The sequence below is a fragment of the Lepidochelys kempii genome, chromosome 27, assembly GCF_965140265.1.
Source record: "Lepidochelys kempii isolate rLepKem1 chromosome 27, rLepKem1.hap2, whole genome shotgun sequence".
Lineage (NCBI taxonomy): Eukaryota > Metazoa > Chordata > Testudines > Cheloniidae > Lepidochelys > Lepidochelys kempii.
In genome coordinates this window covers 4,882,395-4,904,982 of record NC_133282.1, presented here as the reverse complement: position 1 = coordinate 4,904,982, position 22,588 = coordinate 4,882,395, and the positions used below count along the sequence as shown (strand labels likewise).

General features: G+C 62.0%; 1 protein-coding gene across 10 annotated transcripts in view; it reads left to right on the top strand.

Annotated features, from left to right (window-relative positions):
* FMNL1 (formin like 1) overlaps positions 1-22,363 on the top strand; it is a 71,921-nt gene extending 49,558 nt beyond the window's left edge. For 8 of the 10 annotated variants that reach the window (XM_073325676.1, XM_073325674.1, XM_073325667.1 and 5 more), the window contains 17 exons: positions 467-577; positions 1,006-1,155; positions 1,715-1,816; positions 2,287-2,515; positions 3,048-3,350; positions 4,162-4,286; positions 4,753-4,955; positions 7,334-7,568; positions 8,448-8,516; positions 9,738-9,818; positions 15,235-15,364; positions 16,711-16,874; positions 17,475-17,576; positions 18,019-18,108; positions 18,512-18,635; positions 19,549-19,581; positions 20,315-22,363. In XM_073325676.1, the coding sequence (XP_073181777.1) occupies positions 467-577; positions 1,006-1,155; positions 1,715-1,816; positions 2,287-2,515; positions 3,048-3,350; positions 4,162-4,286; positions 4,753-4,955; positions 7,334-7,568; positions 8,448-8,516; positions 9,738-9,818; positions 15,235-15,364; positions 16,711-16,874; positions 17,475-17,576; positions 18,019-18,108; positions 18,512-18,635; positions 19,549-19,581; positions 20,315-20,418 (2,355 nt within the window). In that variant the 3' untranslated portion in view covers positions 20,419-22,363. Of the gene's footprint in view, positions 1-466; positions 578-1,005; positions 1,156-1,714; positions 1,817-2,286; positions 2,516-3,047; positions 3,351-4,161; positions 4,287-4,752; positions 4,956-7,333; positions 7,569-8,447; positions 8,517-9,737; positions 9,819-15,234; positions 15,365-16,710; positions 16,875-17,474; positions 17,577-18,018; positions 18,109-18,511; positions 18,636-19,548; positions 19,647-20,314 lie in introns of all 10 variants that reach the window. The other 2 variants (XM_073325670.1, XM_073325668.1) reach the window with 2 other exon arrangements.
* The last annotated feature ends 225 nt before the right edge of the window (positions 22,364-22,588 follow it).

Below are 22,588 nucleotides of genomic sequence, written 5' to 3'. Positions count from 1 at the left end.
AAAACGAAAAAAATCCCACTTCGGTTTGAAAGAAAATGAGTTATTTATTTATTTATTTATTTAGGGTTTAGCCACCAAACAAAAACGATCAATGATTTCTTCTGCTCTGATTAAGGGAGACCGTGTTCTGGAGTGGGTGGCAGGACGCTGGGGTTCTCTTCTCTGCTGCTGACTTGCTTGACCTTGGGCCTCCTCTCTGCTAATTCCTTAAAGCACTCCGCGGCCACGCTAGGGCACTAGCTCTGGGAGACGCCATCTCATGCGTGCTGGAACTGTTCACGCTGGCTTATGTGCCTAGCACGAGACCCTCGAGCGGCAAGGTCACAAGATTGGGAGGCCAGGCAGCTGCTTCTGGTGCTGGTCACTGATGGCTATAGTGTCCCTGCTTGTGTCTCACTACCCCCCGCCCGCCGCTTGCCCTGGTGGAAGGAGAGGCTCTGGTGCTAACCCTGGGGCTCCCCGGCAGGTGGCCTGCATGCAGTTTATCAACATCGTGGTGCACTCGGTGGAGAACATGAACTTCCGCGTCTTCCTGCAGTACGAGTTCACTCACCTGGGGCTGGATGAGTATCTGGAGGTGAGGCTGCTCTGACCCCCTGAGTTCTGAGGGAGGAGAGAGGAGGCTGGTCTGTATGCCCCCATCACTGGAGGTGTTAGCCACTGTCCTCTCAAGGAGGGACATCCTCTGTCTACAGCCATCTCCTTTAATGGGCCTCGTCCGCACGCACCACGTGTGACACACCAGCCTGGGCTATTGGCCACGCAGCCTGGAAATGCTGGGAAAGAGAAGGGCTGGGCTAGGACTGGGCTCCTCCGGCTCCCTCTTCCCCAGAGCCACATTCCAGACCAGTTGTGTTGGCTGGAGGAGCAGGGTGTTTCTGGAGGCTGCGCGGAGACCCCAGAAGAGGAGGTGTGTGTGGATGTGCATTCAGCTGAGAACGTTAGACTCAGGACGCCTGGGCCTGGGCCTGGCTTTGAATGGGGACCCTTGCTGTCTTGTGACAGAGGCTGCGTTACACGGAGAGCGACAAGCTGCAGGTGCAGATCCAGGCGTACCTGGATAACATCTTTGACGTGGGTGCCCTGCTGGAGGACACAGAGACCAAGAATGCCGTGCTGGAGCACATGGAGGACCTCCAGGAGCAAGTGGGGCATGTAAGGGCCCTGGGGCACCAGCCAGGGCAGGCAGGGAGCGAGGAGCCGTTCCTGCAAAGGGCGGCTGCAGGAGCCCATCTGCGTATGGGCAGGAAAACGCTGCCGTGTGCTCAGCGTCTCTGTGACCTGAGAGCGGGGAGGGATTCCAGGGCTGCTCCTCCAGGCCCCTAGTACCGCCCAGCTCCGGGACAGGAGGGCTGGTTGCTTTGGTCCCCGCTGTTCCTGTTTTCGTCCAATGGGAGTTGCTAGGGAACAAGGCCTCCATGCCGCCTGTGGCTCTATCGGACCAGGAGCTTTGACCCTGGCAGCGAGTGCCCTGGCACGCTGCCTAGCCCAGGGGCTTCCCACGTCCTGGGCTTGCGGTCCCAGGAGTTCTCCCAGCCCCTGGCAGCTGGAGGGGGGGCGCTGGGACCTTTCTCTTGGGCAGGGGGCTCCCAGCGTGGTCTCCTGGCATCGGGGCTGTCTGACCTGCAGTTCCCCTCCTCCCTCGGGATGCTGGGAGCCTGTGCCCAGGCCCACCCCTCGTGGGGGACTGGCTGAGCGTTGGCTCCTCTTGCAGCTCACAGAGAAGCTCCAAGATGTGGAGAACGAGTCAATGGCCAAGATCGCGGAGCTGGAGAAACAGCTGAGCCAGACGCGCCGTGAAGCAGAGACGCTGCGGGTGAGACCAGCGGGGAGGGGAGGGCGGGGCACCTCGGCTGGGGCAGGGTGAGGCCAAGTGGGGAGGTGCAGGGGGGCAGTGAGAGAGGTGTCGGGCGGGGTGGGGGCAGGGAGACGGGCAGCGTGGGGGGCGTTCCAGTGGGGAGATGTTCCCGCACTGAGATCTCGCAATGGTGGGGGGGTGATGCTGCTGTCAGCCTTCCCGAGTGGCTCCTCTCCCAGGGCGGCGAGGCTGGGACGGGGGCCCTCCTGCTGTCGGTGGGCTCCTGGCACCCAGCTGCCAGTGCCGGAGATGGGGCGGGGGGGGCATGGTGGTGCCTCTCTCTGTTTGTGGATGATCCCCCCACCCCCGCTGGATCTCTCGGGCGGGCTGGTCCCTGCTGGCTGCTGCGCGAGGCAGAGGGGATCGGGTCCCTCCGCCTGTGAGGGGGGACGGCACTGATGCCCGCGGTGCTGTGTGTGTCCGCTCAGGAGCGGCTCAACGACTCCAGCGGCCAAGCCCAGCCCCCCCCGCAGCAGCGGCCGGCAGACGCCCGGCCCTCGGCCTTGGAGCAGAAGCTGGAGGAGCTGGAGGAGAAGGGGTTAGTCCGGATCCTGCGTGGGCCAGAGGGAGCCGTTGCCATCGAGATTGTCCCTGTTGTCATGGAAACCACAGCAGTCCCCACGGTTCCTATAGAAGCTGCCGCCTCTACCAGCACAGGTACCGTCAGTGGGCAGCGTAGCTGGGGGGCTGCAGGGGTTAAGAGGACCCCTGCATTGGGAGTGAGGCTCTGGGTTACCGTGGCCCACCCCTGGGCTCCTCCCCTCCGGCCTGTCCCGGCTGGGGCTGCAAGCCCCGGAGCCCCCAGGGTGGCTCTTCGCCGGCAGGGAGCTGGATCTCCACATGCTGGTGCTGGCCCCGCTGCCCACCGGCTGCCTGTGTTCGCCCCATGGTGCACACGGGCCGCTGCCTGGGATCGGGGCCCCCAGGCCAGGGGCTGCACGGATCTGTTCAGATACGCTCTCTGGCTACACCTCCCAGCTGAGGATCTGAAAGCATTTTGCAGGGGAGGGTCAGCATCGTACACCAATGGTACAAATGGGGAAACTGAGGCACAGAGAGGGGGCTGTGACTTGCCAGAGGTCACCCAGCAGGTCAGTGGCTGGGGACAGACGCCTCGGCGTCTTGCTGAGCCTAGTCTCTCCCTTGCTGGCAGGGTGGATGGGTGACATTTCTCTTACTTATTTTGCAGATTTCCCATCTCCTTCCATTTGCTCCCCACTGCCGCCCCCTGCTGCTGCCCAGACGATTCCTCCGCCTCCATCTCCCCCATCACTGCCCCACACCGATGACGCAGGCTCTGTCAACCTGCCTTCTCAGCAGCAAGCCCCACCTTCTGCACCCCCTCCGCCTGCCCCGCCCCTTCCTGGGGTCGAAATCCCACCACCTCCTCCCCTCTCAGTGGAGGGTGGCCCGGCACCTCCCCCCCCGCCCCCCCCACCCCTGGGAATGCCAGCTGGAGAGGTCAGTGGCCCGAGCACAGCAGCCAGTTCAGGTGAGTCCAGTTTCCGGGATATGATGGTGTCCATGGAGTGTGCAGGGTGAGAGCCAGAGCACAGCGCTGGGCAGAGGGGCCGGGGATGCCCTAGGAAGACGGGTCCCCTGGTTATCCACCGATTAGGCATAGCATCATTCACACCATAAATAGGGTGACCAGATGTCCCCATTTTATAGGGACAGTCCCAATATTTGGGGCTTTTTTTTATATGGGCTCCTATTACCCCCCTCCCCCATCCCGATTTTTCGCACTTGCTATCTGGTCACCCTAATCACAAAAGGGATGGTCAGTCCCCCTGGTCCAGACAGCCCTCACCCCTGCTGAGTCAGCCAGGGGAATGGGTTTGGATGTGTTGTGGAGACTGATCACATGCATCACTTCACACCAAACAGCCTTCAGCTGAAAATGACCTGGGGCCGATCTGTCCCCCTGACCTAGCAGTGAAACCCCCCTGCCAGCCTGTATCAGACCATCGATCCGTCTAACTCAGTATCGCACCTGTGGCCATTCCAGCTCGGGTCCTGGCCGCTTAGCCTGGTCCCTGGCCTTCTGCCAAATGGATCAGAACATCGGTCCATCTGCCGCCTTGCCTCCAGCGGCAAAGCCGTGCGCCAGGGAAAGGAGATTGCCCACAATGCCCCTGGCCAGCTGGGCCGTGCTCTGTTGGAGGCGTGGAAACCCTTGTGCAAGCTTTGTGAGGGTGCTGGAGGAGCTGTGAGGTCCTGGCTGTCCTGGCACCACAGGTTGGTTCTGTGGGCGCTCATGCCAAGCTTTCCAGCCCACTCCTCTCCCTCCTTCTCCCTGCTAGCCGTCAAGATCAAGAAGCCAATTCAAACCAAGTTCAGAATGCCCATCTTCAACTGGGTGGCTCTGAAACCCACCCAGATCAACGGGACCGTCTTCAACGAGCTCAACGACGAGAAGGTCCTGCAGGTGAGGCTGCCTTGTCCCGGGCGGATAGGCTGGGGGGCGGAGCAGGCTCTGAGCTGTGCTGACCGAGGCATTTCTGCGTGGAGACTGCCCGAGGGGCCTGTAGGCCGGACTGGCAGCCTGGTGTCGCGAGACTCCGCGTGGGCTCCTGAGCCCGGGAGCACCCAGCCCTGGCACAGCCCAGCCCAGGGAGGTGAGATGGGGCAGCAGCGTGCGGGAAGCAGAGGGAAGAGCCTCCTGCCTGCCAGCCTGCTGGGAAAGTGGCTGGAGGAGGCTCTTCAGCACCCTGGAGAGGGGCTCTAGTGCTGGGACAGTTTCATGGACATCACCAGTATGAAGCCGGCCCAGCCCTAGAGGAACGGGCTCCCCCTCTCTCCCCTGCACACCCCCCCACATTGTGCTGGTGCTCCCCCTCCCTCTCTGCATCTCTGTCCTGCTTCATTCTGCCTCTCCGCTCCCCTCCCCACAGGAACTGGACATGAATGACTTTGAGGAGCAGTTCAAGACGAAGGCTCAGGGCCCCAGCTTAGACATCAGCACCCTGAAGGTGAAGGCTGTTCAAAAGGCCCCTAGCAAGGTGACGCTGATCGAGTCCAACCGAGCCAAGAACCTGGCCATCACGCTCCGCAAGGGCGGCCTCAGCATCGACAGCATCTGCAAGGCCATCGAGACGTGAGTGCCCTGCCCCACCTGTGCAAAGCACAGGCCCGAGCCCAGGCTGGCTGCAGCCGGAGGCAGGAGACAGGGGAGCGAGCAAGGAGCATAGGGCTTGGACACAGCCTGGCTGGAGGGTCTAGAGCAGGGCTGGGCAAACTTTTTGGCTTGAGGGCCACATTGGGTTTCCAAAATCGTATGGAGGGCTGGTTAGGGGAGGCTGTGTTTCCCCAAACAGCCAGGGGTGGCCCGGCCCCCGCCTCCTATCCGACCCCCCTGCTTCTCTTCCCCTGATAGCTCCCCCGGGACTCCTGCCCCATCCAACCCCCTTGTTCCCTGTCTCCTGATGGCCCCCCGGGACTCCTGCCCCATCCAACCCCCTTGTTCCCTGTTAGCCCCCCCAGGACTCCTGCCCCATCCACCACCCCCTGCTCCCTGTCCCTTGACCACCCCTGGGCCCCCCCCCGACTGCCTTCTGCCACCCCAACCAACCCCCCTTCTCATTCCTGACTGCCCCCCTGGGACCCCTGCCCCCATCCAACCCCCCTGTTCCCCACCCTCTGACTGCCCTGACCCCTATCCACACCCCCACCCCCTGACCACCACCCTGAACTCCCCTGCCCTCTATCCAACCCCCACAGCTCCCTGCACCCTTACATGCAGCACAGAGCACTGGTCAGGCTGCGGCTCTGCAACTGTGCTGCTCAGCAGCCCAGAGCATTGTGCCCACAGCACGGCGAGCTGAGGCTGCAGGGGAGGGGGGACAGCAGGGGAGGGGCCAGGGGCTAGCCTCCCAGGCCAGGAGCTCAGGGGCCAGGCAGGAGGGTCCTGCGGGCCGGATGTGGCCCGTGGTTCTGTAGTTTGCCCGCTTCTAGTCTAGATCCAGGGCCTGTGAGAGGAGACGCCCAGGTGATGGCCAGAGGTGGGGTGTGGAACCTCGGGGGAGGGGAGAGGCTTGGAGGGGCCCAAAGCTCAGCTGAGCTGAAGTTGCTGGCCAGACATCCAGGAGCTGATGTCGGGAGGCTGAGGTGTAGGGCTGTGGGGAGGGGAGCCTGGCTAGGCGGGTCTGGGCATCTCTGGCTAAGGCTGGCATCGGAAGCCTGGCTTGGAGGTGAGGGCCTAGTGAGAAGCAGGGGCCAGGGGTGAGGAGCAGGGGATGCCCACAGAGAGGACAGGGGGGCTCAACGAACGGGACGCTGCAGGGACAGCTGGAGAGGGATGGGAGAATGTGGACGGGATGAGAGCGGAGGGAGGATGGAATCGGAAGCAGGGAGCTGTCGCCGGTATTGAGAGGTTGAGGAGGAAGAGGATGGAGTGGAGCCCTGGCGTTTGGCTGGGAAGAAGCCGTTAGACTTTGGTGAGAGCTGATTTGACGGTGTACAAGGAGCGAGAGATGCCTGGAGCGGGTCTAAGGGCTTGTCGACAGGGGAAACTTCCTGTGTAATTGTAGCACTCGTAACTGTGCTGGTGAATTCCCTGCAATGGGATTGGAGAACTGCAAACAGCCTTTGCAGACACTGCGTTCAAGGAGCCTGGAGAGGAGGAGAGGCAGGGGAGTCAAGGATGGGTGGTTTCGTATGGAAAGACTAAGGCATCCTTGTATTGGGAGGGAAAGGTCCCTGAGGGGAGGGGAGGAGACGGGATGGCGTCACTGGGATGGCAAAGGAAGAGCAGAAGAGAGTCTGCGACAGGAAGAAGGGGAGGGAGGATGGAAGGGGGAGGTCACACTGGATCTTGTCTGTTATCTCTTTGTGAAAGCCAGTAACATTTCTGTGAAGAGGGGGTGGGAGAGCTGAGGCTGGCAACACGTGTCTGCGGTGGGTACGGGATTCAGTGTGGCTGGAAAAGTAAAGCCACGTAGCTCGGGAAATGGTAGAACTGGAGAAGAGAATTAACTTGTAATGGAAGTCAGCATGGTCTGAACTTCCAGAGATGCTCCGCTGCACGAGAGCAGGAAGGGGATTTTGAGGGTGAACCAGGGTTGAAGATTGACAAGGCAGACCATGTGATGGGAGAGGAGCAGAGACATCAAGGGTGAGGGGGGTGGGGGGACACTGAAGCATGGAGAGAATCAGGCACTCTGGTCAATGGAAAAAAAAGGGAAGAGCTGGCAGGGAGGAGAGGGCTGAGAGCAGGCTGGGCTGAGTCACAGAAGGGCCAAGTGACAGGGCGTGGGCGAGGATCAGAGGGGAGCTCAGCCCCAGAGAGCTCAGAGCGAGCCGGGCGTGGGGAGGACCACCTGGCGGGAGTGGCTGTTCAGGGGAGTGGCAGAGTGGATCCAGAGCTGCAGGCCGAATGGGGCGGGGAGATGAGCGGCTAAGGCTCTGTTCCCAGCGAGGGACGCTGTAGCTGGGTGTGCGATGCTGCACTGGCCTCTTTTTGCCTCCCTCCCCCAGATACGACTTGCAGAGCCTGAGCCTGGATTTCCTGGAGCTGCTGCAGCGCTTTCTGCCCACCGAGTATGAGCTGACGCTGATCCGCAAGTACGAGAAGGAGCAACGGCCGCTCGAGGAGCTGTCGGACGAGGACATCTTCATGATCAAATTCAGCCAAATCCCTCGCCTCGCCGACCGCATGAACATCATGACCTTCCTGGGCAACTTCAGCGACACGGCCCAGCTCCTGATGCCGGTATGGGCCAGAGCAGGCGGCCGCCTGGCCTGCACCCGCAGTGACCCGGGCGGGGGCTCTGCCGGGGGCCGGGGGGTAGTGACATCAGAATGCTCCCTCCTGGGCCTCCTCCGGGACTCGATGAGATCGGCGAGCAGGGGCTTGCGGACACTGAGAAGCATCGCAGGCCTCCAAAGAAAGGCCGAAGGAGGAGGGGTGGGGAGGGGAGGGGTGGGCTGGGGGATGGGAGATGGAGGGGAGGGGTGGGCTGGGGGATCACGGGCATTTATTCTTCAGCAGTCTGGCTTCTAATCTGCCCAGTCAGGTCAGGAGACCCAGGGAACAGTCTTGGTGCATCTCAAGCTAGTTCATTAGCTATCAGACTGCCACGTGCACTGGGGGACATCTGCATGGGCAGCTCGCCTCTGGGGCTGGGATAGCAAGGAGGGCAGCCCGCCAGGACGGTGGTGCCTCAGCTGAGCCGTGGTGGGAGAGCCCAGGGCCGGGGCAGCCGAGCCGGGGCAGCCCAGGGCTGGGGTGGCAGGGGCTGCAGGTCAGGACCAAGGGCCAGGGCCTTTGGATGAGCGGGTCCAGAACCCATCCTGAGTGTCGCTGGCTGTCTGGAAGCGCTGGGACCGGTGTCATGGTGTGTTCCGGGTGGGTGGGGTTCCTTGTTTTGGGCAGGGCTCGGCTGGGGTGGGAGCCCAGCTCTGGGTACTGTGGGGGCTCCCTGGTGGGGATGCCTGGGGAGACTCTTGCATGGGCTGGGGCCAGCGGGGGGGCCTCGTGCTGACAGGGGGAGGGGTGATTGGTGCTGAGCAGAAGGCAGTCTCTGCAGGCACTTTGGACTCAGGCTTTGCCTTGCTGGCCCATCTCACCCGCCTCTCCCTCTGTCTGCAGCAACTCAATGCCATCATCGCAGCCTCCATGTCCCTCAAGTCCTCCACCAAGCTCCGCAACATCCTGGAGGTGAGGGGCCTGGGGCCCGACTGGGTGCCGAGCAAGGCCAGAGCAGCCCCAGCAGGGCTGAGGGGGTCCCTGTGCCCTGGGCTGGGCTGGCTGGGCTAGGCCGGGCTGGGTCGGAGGGGCTGGGCTAGGCTGCGGGGGAGAGTCCAGGCGGGGCTGGGTGCAGTGTCTTATTTGGGAGAAGACTCCCCCAAGCAGCCCTGCAGCCAGTTGGCTGGTGTCCTGAGCTGCCAGGCTGGGTATCTGTGATTGCCAGTCTCAGTGCCTTTCTGCCCCGTGCCCAGGCCACTTCCCCACTCCAGGGGGATGCCCCACCTGGCTGGCTAACAGGGATCGGCACCCTGTGCCCTGGCTGCCCATGGGAGCTGCAGCCCGGCAGGGCCCGGCCCGGCAGGGCCCGGCCTGGTGATCGTTAGCAGCCATCTCTCTGCAGCCCGGCAGGGCCCCGCCCGGCAGGGCCTGGCCTGGTGATCGTTAGCAGCCATCTCTCTGCAGCCCGGCAGGGCCCCGCCCGGCAGGGCCCGGCCTGGTGATCGTTAGCAGCCATCTCTCTGCAGCCCGGCAGGGCCCCGCCCGGCAGGGCCCGGCCTGGTGATCGTTAGCAGCCATCTCTCTGCAGCCCGGCAGGGCCCCGCCCGGCAGGGCCCGGCCTGGTGATCGTTAGCAGCCATCTCTCTGCAGCCCGGCAGGGCCCCGCCCGGCAGGGCCCGGCCTGGTGATCGTTAGCAGCCATCTCTCTGCAGCCCGGCAGGGCCCCGCCCGGCAGGGCCCGGCCTGGTGATCGTTAGCAGCCATCTCTCTGCAGCCCGGCAGGGCCCCGCCCGGCAGGGCCCGGCCTGGTGATCGTTAGCAGCCATCTCTTTGCAGCCCGGCAGGGCCCTGCCCGGCAGGGCCCGGCCTGGTGTTCGTTAGCAGCCATCTCTCTGCAGCCCGGCAGGGCCCCGCCCGGCAGGGCCTGGCCTGGTGATCGTTAGCAGCCATCTCTCTGCAGCCCGGCAGGGCCCGGCCTGGTGATCGTTAGCAGCCATCTCTCTGCAGCCCGGCAGGGCCCCGCCTGGCAGGGCCCGGCCTGGTGATCGTTAGCAGCCATCTCTCTGCAGCCCGGCAGGGCCCCGCCCGGCAGGGCCCGGCCTGGTGATCGTTAGCAGCCATGTCTCTGCAGCCCGGCAGGGCCCCGCCTGGCAGGGCCCGGCCTGGTGATCGTTAGCAGCCATCTCTCTGCAGATCGTCCTGGCCTTCGGGAACTATATGAACAGCAGCAAGCGTGGAGCGGCCTACGGCTTCCGGCTGCAGAGCCTCGACGCGGTAGGTTGTTGGGGAGGAGGGCCCCCCTCAGCCCACAGATTTCTGGGGACAGGAGCCCCAGTAGTCCCCAGGCAGCACCTGCTTTGACTGGACAAGGGGGAGGAGGGTCAAGCAGCAGGTTTCACTCTGTGGGTCTCATGCTGGGGGAGTGAGGAGCTGGCATCTGGGGGCTCCTGACTCTGTCAGCCAGGTCTGCCCCCCAGTGAGGAAATCCAGCACTAGATCAGAGGGTCTGCAAAGTCTGCTTTCACTGCCAGGGCATAAACAGTGTCCTCTCACTGTCTCCTCTGATCATGCCAGGGAGGGGTGATGATGGCTGGGTGTGGGCACCGGGGGCACTAGCAGGAGGTGGACAGTGACAGCTGGGAACTGAAGGGAGCAGGAGGTTTGCAGGGGGTGGGCAGTGGCAGCTGGGTGTGGGCCCTGGGAGGTTGGCAGGGGGTGGGCAGTGGTGACTGGGTGTGGGTGTTGGGGGGTGGCAGGGGGTGTGTGGTATTGGCTGGATGTGGGATCTGGGGGGTTGGCAGGGTGGACAGTGGTGGCTGCATGTGGATGCAGGTGGAGGTTGGCAGGGGGTGGGTGGTGGTGGCTGGGTGTGGGCTCTGGGGGGTTGGCAGGGGGCGGGCGGTGGCTGGGTGTGTGCTCTGGGGGGTTGGCAGGGGGCGGGCGGTGGCTGGGTGTGGGCCCTGGGGGGTTGGCAGGGGGTGGGTGGTGGTGGCTGGGTGTGGGCTCTGGGGGGTTGGCAGGGGGCGGGCGGTGGCTGGGTGTGGGCCCTGGGGGGTTGGCAGGGGGCAGGCGGTGGCGGCTGGGTGTGGATGAGGGTGGGAGTTGGCAGGGGGTGGGCCCTGTGGGGGTGGCACGGGACGGGGCAGTGGCAGGGCAGGAAACGGTTACTCCCTGTAACTGTGGTTCTTCCAAATGCGATCAGCCATATATTTCACTTTGGCACGTGAACGCCCAGTGCACCAGGGCTGGGAGTTTTCCCTAGCAGCACCCATAGGGGCAGCGCTTCCACCTCGTGGCCAACCCCATCCCTGGCTGTATGGGGCACCCCGATCCCTTTCTGTTCCTTCACACCGAACACCCCTGAGATACGGCTCCAGTGCAGAGGGGCCAGAGTGGGGGTCGTAGAAGAGACGTTTGCATCCCACCTGGACGACCCACAGATACAGGGAGTGACTGTTTCTTCTTCTCCGAGATGCAGCCATGTATTCCACGTGGTGATTCACAAGCAGGACCTGGGAGGCGAGCTCGGCATCTGCCTGCACAGGGATTACAGGGCCACCTTACCAAGGCCTGCATCTGCTCTGGGTGCCACGGTAATGGCCTAATGGGCTGTAAACCACAGAGGGAAGCTTTGACGTGCTTTTGTCTAATGAGCTCGCACCCCTCGAGGGGTGTAGGGGGACAATGACCTCGAGGGGGTGTAGCCGAAGCCAGAGGTGCTGGAACTGGGGGGGCTGCCATGCCCCTGGGCTTGAGGTGGTTTCCATCACATGCAGGGTTTGCAGTTTGGATCAGTGGCTCTCAGCGCCCCCCACTTTGCACATTGTCCCAGCGCCCCTAGCCAAAGCTGTTTCTTACACCGCTTTGACGCAGGAAGTTATCCACTGTATGGAGCCTGCCTGTCCCTTCGCACGGTCTGCCTATGACACAGAGAGAAGGCAAAGCATGGAAAGGTTTTAGCCCTGTCCAGGTAGAAGGCAAGACGTTGTCTGACATCTAATGTGTGGAGACGCTGCTCCTCCACGAAAGAATGTGGCTTAGGAAAGAACACAGTAAATACACCGCCTAGTTCAGATGAAATTGAGAGACCACCTTAGACGCAAATTTTGGGGTGGCCTCAACATCACTCTAGAGAATTACAAGTAAGGAGGCTCTGCTTTCAAAGCCTGCAGCTCCCAGACTCCACGCAGATGTCATCACAACCAGGAACGCAGGTTTTTGACACGAGAGAAAAGGGGGAAGTTGCCAGAGCCTCAAACGGGGGTTGTATCAGCGCTGCCAAGACCAGGTGACGGTCCCACAAGGGAACCGGTTCCAGCACCAGTGAGAGGAAGGATTTCTTTTAAGAGTCTTGCTACCACGATACTGGAAAACACCAATCTTCCATGAACTGGCAGATGAAACACTGAGATTGCCACCGGATGCACCTTCAATGAACTAACTGTAAGGCCCGAACAAGGGATGGCCTGTGGGATGGTCGGGAGCGCAGGAGAAGCATACAGGAGAGCCGCTTGCCAGCTGAGGTGGAAGGGAGAAGAACGGATGGTTGTCCCATGTGGTAAGCAGGGCGATCATTGGGGTGCCCCAAGCTGTGACAGTGACGCGCAGGACACTGGACTCCCAGGACCACTCGTGACTCAGGGAAAAGTTCCTGCTGAGCTGGTCACGAGACGGTTCTGGACTCTGGGCAAGCAGAACCCAGCGTAGAACTGCCACTGCGTGGCACCCCTTTCCCTGTTCACATAACACATCGCGGCGCTCTTGTCAGCGATCATGCAAGCCACTGAGCCCCGATGCGCTCTAGAGAAGCGTGACAGGCATTGTAGATGGCACATAGATATACAGTGACGCTTCCTGCTCCGACCACAGACCCTAAACACCAGATGTGGTCCCCAGTCCATCAGGAAGGTGATGGTGACCACAGTCCAGATTGGTAAGGGCCGGATGAAGGGAATACCCTGACGTTCCCCTGGAGCATCCCCCAGGATCAGCGAGGGAGGCAGACCAACCTGTCCAGGGGCGGGAAGGGTTGGACGGTCAATGGTCCTGAGCCATATTTGAAGAGCAGGGGGTTGGACTAGATGACCTTCTGGGGTCCCTTCCAACCCTGATATTCTATGATTCTAAGAGGGCGAACATGCAGCCCGGCAAATGGACTCACCTGTGGGCATGCGGGCATGTGGCCCAAGAGCCTTCGGCACCTCCGAACTGTTGTGGAAGGTTGAAGTGCAGAGCGAGACAAAGGCAGAGAATCGTCTGAAAACCATCAGTTGACAAAAACACCCTTAAATCATAGAGTCTATTAGGACTGCAGTGAACTCCATTTTCTGAGTGGGGCCCAATGTTGACTTCCAGGCGTTGGGGTGAGACCCAGACGGTCAAGTCAGCACAGCGTAATGTGCACATGAGAGAGAACTTCTCTGGGCCTGCCCCTTAGTAACCGTTATTCCAGGGGCGGGAAGACACAGATTCCCTTCTTCCTGAGACCAGGAGTTTGGTAAAAACCCGGGGAGGGGCAGAACACAGACCGAAAGGAAAGACTGTACACTGCAAATGGCCATTTGCCACGACAAATCGGAGAAATCTTCTGTGGCTCGGGAGAATCATCACATGGAAATGAGTGTCCCGAAGGTCCGGAGCATTGGGAACCAGAAAGTGCCAGGAATAGAAACCTTGGCCCCAGTGCTCTGGAGGAACCTTCTCCACCACTCCCAAAGCTAGTAGAGAGAGGACCTGCTGAGGAAGCAGCTGTCACTCATCCGGTGGGGTGCCTGCAGCCCGCGGGACAGGGAGCCAGGGTGGAGAGGAGTAGGGGAGAGGCACTGGAGAGCATAGCCCGATCTGACTGTGCTTAGGACCCAGCTGTGGGTGGTAATCAAGCCTGTCCCTGAACGGAGGGGACAGGGAATGAAAGTCAAGACTGGACCCCTGTGCTGGGCGAAGGAGGCTGGGGGAGGGCATCTCGCCTGGCCGACCCCAGAACCCGATGCTGCTGCCTCTGGGACCTGTGCCCCTGTCTGGGGTAGTCCTGCTGTTTCATGGGGGAAAGATTGCCCAAAGGGGCATTGTGGGTAGTGACCCGTAGTGGCGCCTTTGCACCGCCGGTGCGCACCCCCAAGGAACCCCTAGAATCCTTGCAGGAGTGCAGAGCTCGGGCCATTGTGACTGAAGTCGGCGAGGCTGGGGAGTGCCGCCATGGTAACGTTGCCGGCGTGACGTCCAGTGGTGCCGAGGAGGTCCTTGTGCCAAGCCCAGCACCAGCCTCACTTGCACAGTCTGCGGCAAAGGCACATCGGGGTGCGGTGCTGACAGACCCAGAGCTTCAGCAGGCCATCCGGACAGCGAGGCTGTGGCTTCCATAGCCCCAGCGAAACCCTGGACTAAGGAAGAGCTCAGGAGGGAAAGGCAGGGGAGATCCGCTGCCGCCTGATCCACTGCTGGCATGGAAACCGTCACCCACATCGGTACCGGATTCAATAGACGCGCCGGGGCCAGAACCGAAGTCGATGGTATGGGGTCTCGCTCGCCCCTGTGTGGTACCGGGCAGTGACTGGAAGCACCTGCTCCATCCTGAATGCCAGCAGTAGCCGTGCTCTTCTTGGAGGAGGAAGATGAGTGTCCACGAGACCTGGAGTGGTCTCGATTTGTCTTACAAGTCCGGAGAGGCCCTGGTCCCAAAGTATGGGCTGGTACCACTCGCTGAGGCCGAGGGTGCCCTCTGACCCTAGGCCTCGGTGCTGAAACAGGCCTCGTGGCCTTCTGGACACGGTGCTGCTTTAGGCAGAGGTCTCCAGCCACCCGAGTGTGTTTTGTGAACGCGTTACAAATCGAAGGCTGCTCTCGGACGGGGGCCTCGCCTAAGCGGAGCAAGCACCCTGTGAGGGCGTTGATGGGGGTCTTCCCCCCCACCCCAACGGACGGTGTTTGAACCCTGGCGAGGGCATCGCCGGGGAACACTTAACCCAGCCAACCGACTGACGCTGACGCTAGCATGAAAGGCACTAGCTAGCGATGGGCTCCCGGACCAGCCACGTCAGAGGAGGAGGAGTTGTGAGGTTCAGAGCCACCCAGAGCTCTGACTCCAGCCACAGGGGGACGAAAGAACCGAAGGAGGGTCGGGGTGGCAAGGAAGCGAGGGGCTGTGGCCACACGGCGTGAGCGCCACCTCCTCTGGGTGCTGCCAGGAAAACGCTCTGGCTGGTGCGCGCGCCTATGTGGAATATAGAGCTGCATCTACCCTGAGAAGAAGTGGCTGGGGACAGGGAGGGGAGGGAGATGGCAGGGGGAGGAGGGTGCTGGGGGGGAATGGCAGGGGGAGGACAGTGGTGGCTGGATAGGGGTGCTGGGGGGATGGCGGTGGCTAGGTATGGGTGTTGGGGGGTGGCGGGGGCAGACAGTGGCAGCTGGTTAGGTGTGCTGGGGGGAATGGCAGGGGGAGGGCAGTGGTGGCTGGGTATGGGCACTGGGGGGGAATAGCAGGGGGGACGATGGTGACCGCTGGGTATGGGTGCTGGTGGGGCGGTGGCTGGGTATGGGGCAGGGGGCAGAGGCTGGGTATGGGCACATGGGGGCAGCAGGGGGCGGAAGTTGGCGGCTGGGTATGGGGCAGGGGGCGGAGGCTGGCGGCTGGGTGCAGGTTCTGGGGGTGGACACCTGGGCATGGCCCCAACCTGACTCTGCCGTCCCCCAGCTGCTGGAGATGAAGTCAACGGACCGGAAGCAGACTCTGCTGCACTACATTGTGCGGGTGATCATGGAGAAGTACCCGGAGCTGACGGGCTTCCACACCGAGCTGCACTTCCTGGACAAGGCGGGCTCAGGTAGCGAATGTCACGGAGTGTGGGGGAGTTCAGGCCCTGCACCCCTCTTCCTGGGATTCATAGAATCATAGAATATCAGGGTTGGAAGGGATCTCAGGAGGTCATCTAGTCCAACCCCCTGCTCAAAGCAGGACCAATCTCCAATTAAATCATCCCAGCCAGGGCTTTGTCAAGCCTGACCTTAAAAACCTCTAAGGAAGGAGATTCTACCACCTCCCTAGGTAACGCATTCCAGTGTTTCACCACCCTCCTAGTGAAAAAGTTTTTCCTAATATCCAACCTAAACCTCCCCCACTGCAACTTGAGACCATTACTCCTTGTCCTGTCCTCTTCCACCACTGAGAATAGTCTAGAACCATCCTCTCTGGAACCACCTCTCAGGTAGTTGAAAGCAGCTATCAAATCCCCCCTCATTCTTCTCTTCTGCAGGCTAAACAATCCCAGCTCCCTCAGCCTCTCCTCATAAGTCATGTGTTCCAGACCCCTAATCATTTTTGTTGCCCTTCGCTGGACTCTCTCCAATTTATCCACATCCTTCTTGTAGTGTGAGGCCCAAAACTGGACACAGTACTCCAGATGAGGCCTCACCAGTGTCGAATACAGGGGGACGATCACGTCCCTCGATCTGCTCGCTATGCCCCTACTTATACATCCCAAAATGCCATTGGCCTTCTTGGCAACAAGGGCACACTGCTGACTCATATCCAGCTTCTCGTCCACTGTCACCCCTAGGTCCTTTTCCGCAGAACTGCTGCCGAGCCATTCGGTCCGTAGTCTGTAGCTGTGCACTGAGACTCTCAGCCAGCCAGTAAAACAGAAGGTTTATTGGACAACAGGAACACAGTCCAAAACAGAGCTTGTGGGTACAAGCAGGACCCCTCAGTCAAGTCCTTCTGGGGGAGCAGGGAGCTTAGACCCCAGCCCTGGGGTTCCCTGTGTTCCTCCACCCAGCCCCAAACTGAAAACTAACCCCCCCCCCCCAGCAGGTTCCCCTCTGCAGCCTGTCTTCACATTCCTGGGCAGAGGTGTTACCTCCTCCCCCCACCCCATCCCCCCCCCCCCGCCCCGCTCAGGTGACAGGCTCTCAGGTCTCCCACCCCCAGGGCACATTCCCAGGTCAACACTCCCCCCTCCCTGCTGCGTCACATCGTCACAGCGAGCATGGCTGGAGCTCAGGGTGCCCGCAGGCAGGGCCAGGCCCGAGCCCTGGGGCGTGGAGCTGGAGGGCGCAGTCCCGGCAGGGCTGTGTGAAGCCTGTCAGAGGAGCCAGGCCAGGAGCACAGGACGGCCCGGCTCTGCAGCCCTGCCACTCCCCACTGACGCTGCGTTCTCCTCTGCCCGCCCAGTGTCCCTGGACAGCGTGTTGCAGGACATGAGGGCCCTGCAGCGGGGCATGGAGCTGACCCGCAAGGAGTTCATGCGGCAGGACGACAGCCAGGTGCTCAAGGACTTCCTCAAGGCCAACACAGAGGTGATGGAGAAGCTGCAGACTGACAGCAAAACTGCCCAGGTAGGTGGGTCACCCCAGACTCGGGGGGCTGAGCCGAGACAGCCTAGGGGGGCGGGTCACCCCAGACCAGGGTGGGGCTGATGCTCTGGAGTGGGGGCTGTGCCAAGACTGCCCAGGTAGGTGGGTCACCCCAGACTGGGGGGGCTGAGCTGAGACTGCCTAAGGGGGTGGGTCACCCCAGGCCAGGGTTGGGGCTGATGCTCTGGCGAGGAGGCTGGACTGAGACGGCCTAGGGGGGTGCGCAGCGGGCTGATGCTCTGGTGCGGGGGCTGAGCTGGGGGTGCTCTTGGCCTGGAAGGGGACCTGGTTGGAAGGCCGGTGCCTGCTGGTGGTGCAGGGGGAGGGCCCAGGTGGGGTTGCTGGGGGGCTCTGCCTCTGGAGCAGGCTTCCAATGGCAGCGCTGTTGGGAAGGGGAGCCGTGGGGGGAGCGAACGTGCTGCCGGCCCTGCGTAATGCCATCCACCGCAGCGGGGCGCCCCCAGGCAGAGCAAGGCTCCTCGGCCCCAGCCAGCTGACGCCAGCCTGGGAGCGGGGTCTCCAGGACCCCGGCAGGGAATCTACCTGGGGGTGGCTGCGCTAATGGGTCCCCCCTGCCGGCAGGAGGCCTATGAGTCAGCTGTGGAGTACTTCGGGGAGAACCCCAAGACCAGCCCCCCCACCATGTTCTTCCCTATATTCGTGCGCTTCGTCAAGGCCTATAAGGTAAAGGGGCCCCAGGAGCTGGGGGGAGAGGCCACGCTGCCCTGCGGCCTGTGGGGTGACGCTCTGGTCGTGCCATGGCAAGAGAATGGCAGCAGCCCTCAGAATCTGCCTTGGCTGGGACTGACCTACGCCAGCAAGGACCCTGTGGGGCCCCCTGGCCCCGGGCGTATTGGCTGGGCAGACTGGATCTGGGATCCATGAGGGATGGGCACAGAGCTCCGTGGCACTCAGAGGCCATGTGCCGTGTAACCCTGCGGGGCTCGAGCAGGGTCTGCCCAAAGACTGGCCTTGGGCCCTGCCTGCAGGGCCAATTCCAGCCAGGCTTTGCAAGCTCATCTGCTGCGATCCCTCGCAGCCAGGGGGCAGGGTGGGTCTGCTTCCCGGGCGGTGGGTGTAGAGCCCCAACCTGTGTAACCAGAGCCCGCACCGTTCTCCTCCCAAGAAAGTGGAGCAGGACATCGAGCTATGGAGGAAAGAGGAAGCAGCTGCCAAAGAAGTGGAGTCCAATTCCCCCAGGAAGCCGGAGCCAAAGGTACGAGCCAAGCTGTAGCTCCCAGAGCTGGGCCCCGCTTCGTCCCACAGCCGTGACACCAAGCGCCTGTCCCATGTGCTCATTCAGGAGCCTTTCCCAAGAGGTGGCGTGTCGGAGCCAGATTCTTGCCAGCTCCGACATTCTGCCTCCCTCAAACCTCCCCTGGCCGTTGGAGTCTTCTTCACTTCCTCATAACCCAGAGTGTAGCATTGCTGTTTGCTGGTACACAGCTGCCCTGCTCTACCCCAGAGGTGGCTGCAGTTCTGTGGTGGGTGAAGTGTTTCTTGTATCTGGTTTGTAAAGCACTTTGGGGTCTCCTCCTACCGAAGAAGGAGACACTGTGTGTGAGGGGCCAGATGGCTGAGGGCACTAACTTCTCTCCTTTCCACGGTTGCTACCACAGTCTCCTGTCCACAAGGCCAAGCGCCAGCAGATGGACATGATTGCTGAGCTGAAGAAGAAGCAGATGGTGAAGGAGCCCCTCATTTACGAGGGAGGAGATGGTGCCATTGAGGACATCATTTCAGGTAAGGGGGCACAGACCCAGAGACCAGCAGGGTCTTCCTGAACGCTCAGACTGACGCCCATGGGAACTAACGCACCATACGTTAGCCAGGGGGCCAAAGCCAGGGCAGCTGGTGCAGAGCGGGGTCCTGGCCAGGTGGCACCAGAAAGAGCCCATTGCTCTGTGATGAGTTTTCTTTGGGCTCTGCATGTCACATGACCACTAACCCTTGCTCCCTTTCCCATGCCTTGCCATGTGGTACACACCATTGCTGCCAATCACAGGGCTGTGCTCTGGCCTTGCTTCCCAAGGCACCATCGCCTGCCATCCCCTGGCCTGGCTGGCAGCTCTCCCGTCCCCTGGGGCTCGGGGAGGGGTGGGCCAGTGGGCTGCGCAGCCCAGAGGAGTGTGTTCAATAGGTGGAGCAGGGAGCTTCCGGGGTCTGTTCTCAGCTCTGGCACTGTCGTGCTTGGGGCGAGCTGCACCTCTCCGGGGTTTGGTGTCCCCAGCCGTGCAGTGGGTCGGTGCTGTGAGCCAGTAAGGCACTAGGGTGTGCAAAGAGCTGCCAGGGCCGGGACAGAGCATCTCTGCCTGGCAGCTGCAGCTCAGCCTGGGGGCTCCCTGCTGCCTTTCCGTAATGCCCCTGGATCTCTAGCCCTCCAAATCTCCCTGGGCTGTGCCAACAGTCGAGCCGTCCCCTGGCCTCGGGCTGAACTGACCTCCCCAGCAGCTGAGAGGGGGCAGGCTCAAGGCATCCACCCCGCAGGGGCTCGACATTCCTCTAGAGCACTCCTGGCCGCTGTGCAGGGCTGAGCTCTCCCCGTGCACCTCGGTCTGTCTCTCATACATCCTTGGCCTCACCTCCTTCTGCGGCTCTCTCCTGCTCTCTCTCTCTCCCCCCCTTCTGCTGCCTCTCGGCGGATCGCTCTGCTCAGCTCTGAAGACGGTTCCTTTCACAGCCCGGACAGGCAAGCGCTCGTCCCGGCTCTTTTGCGAGGCCAGCTTCAATGAGGAGAGTCCCCTGTAGCTCTAGGTAACCCCTGCCTGGGGAGCCGGGTTCTGGAGGGGTGCCCAGGCCTGGGCTACTGACTGCGTTGGAGGAGCTGGGCTGGGGGAGCAGATTCCTGTGCAGGCACCTGCCGGGAATTCCACCTCTTCCCTCTGAGCTGGGTGCGTGTCCGGCGGGAGGCCGCTTTTCGGCTGCCTCCGTCCCCTGCGCAGCACGACAGCCAGGGAGGCGGTAGGCCGGGGGCTCACGTGCGTCTGCTTTGGGCCGTGATTTTGTTTGCGCTCACGCTCAGGGGGGTTGGGCCCGGTCCATATGGGGGTGGCAGAGGCCTAGACAAACGGCAGGTGGCTCAGCAATTGGTGCAGGAGGCGGCGGGCCTCCCTTGGTGCCAGCACAGAACGGGGAGGCCCGGCGAGGTGCTGGCCCTCTCCTGCTGGCCTGTCTGGCGAGCGTTGCAACATGAAGCCTGTCCCTGGCTCCTGGCGTTCCACTTCCCTTCAGCGCCGGTTGGATGGGAAAGGCCCCTCCCACCCCACCCCGCAGCCAGCACAGGGTGGCACGTGGCATCTGCGGGGGGTGAAGGGCACCAGTGAGGGGAGTTGCTCTCATCGCCTCAGGGCAGGTGCAAAGGGCTGCTTGGTTTCCCCCTTGCTGGTCAGGCTCCAACCAGGCTCCGTTTTCTCTGGGCACAGGTCTGCGGAACCAGCCGTACAGACGCGGCGACACCGGCCGGTGCAGCGGCAAGAAACGACCCATGGGCCAGACCCTCCAGGTGACCCCTGACATCTCGCTGTGACCGCCCGCCTACAGTGATGCCCTGACTGGAGGAGGCCAGCCTGCAGCACCGCCCCGCCCCGCCCGGGGAGAGGAGGTGGATGTGACCCACAGGGACTGGGCCACCATGGACCAAGGCCTGAACCAAGGACTCTCACCGATGGGAGAATCCCTGCTCGCAGCTTCAAGCCGCTTAACTGCTCCGAGTGCCAGCTGGTGCCATGCACACCCTTCCCCCCAAACCAGCCCTGCACGTCTGGCACAGGGCTCTCCCACGCTGGCCATGTCCCTGCTGCCTGGGCAGCAAAGCCAGTGGCCAAGTCATTGGCTCGGGGCGGAGGGGGAATGTTACGTGTGTGGCAGCTGCTTGAGCTCCACATGAGAGACCAGAGGGGGGTTAGGGCCCCAGTAGCGATTCCTATCCCTCTTCTCCCTCACGCAACACCACATGCTGGGCTGGACCACAGCCACTGATGGGGGGCCCCCCAGTGCACCAAGAGTGCGGTCTGCCCGCAGTCTGTTCTAGCCCTGCCTTCCTGCCTGCCAATGTCTGGCAGATGCTGTCTGGCTTGGGATTGCAGTCCATGGGCTGCATCTTGTACTGTGATTGCCCCTCCCCTGCCCTGACTGGCCTTCTCGTGCTGCTTTAGGGCTGACCCTGACCCCAGCCTCCCGCTCGGCCTTGGCACTGCCTTGCCCTGATCTCTGTTGTAGTGAGAACAGAGCGCCCAGGCTCTCGCCTCCCTGGCCCCGGCCTGGCTGCAAGGGGGACCTACAGAGCAGTGCTAGGCTGAGAGGGGCTGTTGCACCAACCCTCTTGGCTGGCAGGTGGGAATAGGGTGACCAGCCATCCTGAGCTGAGGGGCTTTGTCTTACATAGGCACCTATACTCCCTCCTGGCCCCTGGAAAAAGTGTCCCGAGTAGTCACACCCTTCTCTGGTCACCTAACGTGGGAACAGTATTTTAGGGTGGCTTTTAAATGTCTTCCTTGGCTTTCTTGTTATGCTGCACTGCATGGGGGAGGGAGGGGATGCCGCTGTTCCTCCCTGGGCTCAGGATGGGAGCAGCCCCTCTCTCATCCCCAGGGAGGCTCCAAACAATGACAATCAACAGGGGTAAAGCAGCACTATTCCTCATGTCACCACAAGGTGTCACCCTTTCCCCATGCCATCTGCACCCCCCCCCCCCGCCCCCGGGCTGGGCTGGGGCCACAGCTCAGACCTAGTGCCCCCTAAGCCCTGGGCAGGGCTGGAGCCTCTAATTGTACAGCTAAGCCTTTCACAGGCAGATGAGTGACAATCAGAACAGCTGGCTCTGGGCTGCAAGGCTGGCCGGGATGTCTGTCGAAGCCCTAAGCACACACCAGGCTGCACGGGTGCCCCCATTGCCAGGGGGCTGCAGTAATGCAGCTGTGCCCTCCTGGCTGCAGAGCAGGGATGTGGCTCTGGCCAGCTGCAGCAACCACAGGCACAGCGTGTGTCTACGCTCCCAGCTGCAGCGAGGGCTGTGGGCTGCGGCTCCCCATCCCCTCCCCTTTAGCCCCCGGACTCATGCCTCAGCCCCAGGCGCTGGTGGAATGATGCAGCCCCCCCCTGCTTGCTGGAGTAGAGGAGCCCACTGAGATCGAGCCCTGAGTTCCACGGTGCTCGCCCCCCTTCTCTCGGCCCTACTCAGGGCGTGCAGCTGCCATGGATCCTCTTGCTAGGCCAGGCTTTTCGAGCAGGACTAGCCATGTTTGCAAGCCAGAGCTGTGATTGCTTCCTGCTGTAATTAAGAGGCAAAATGCCAGCTGCTTGGTCTCACTCCCAGACGCTCATCACAATGCAGGCGGGGTGGGGGGTGGGGAAATGAATGTGTAACTTATATGATGCCTTTAAGAAACAGGAACTGCTCCTTTGTATACATTATTTTTATATCCTGGCTGTGAGGCCTGGTTTAATCTGGTAATAAACCCACTACGGCTACAGTTCCCGGCTGCTCCCGTGAGGCCTCCTCAGCCAGCATGTGAAATGTCGCTGCCTTCCCTTGGTGCAGGCAGGGCTGGGGTCATGAGGTTGGTCCCGTGGGGTGGGGGTGGGGGGGCAGAGAGAGGCAATAGCATCTAGTCAGTGGACCAACTGGTTGGGGGGGAAGGGGGGGAGATGCAGTTGAGCTTACAGCCAAGAGCTCTGTGTACACTCACACATCTCGT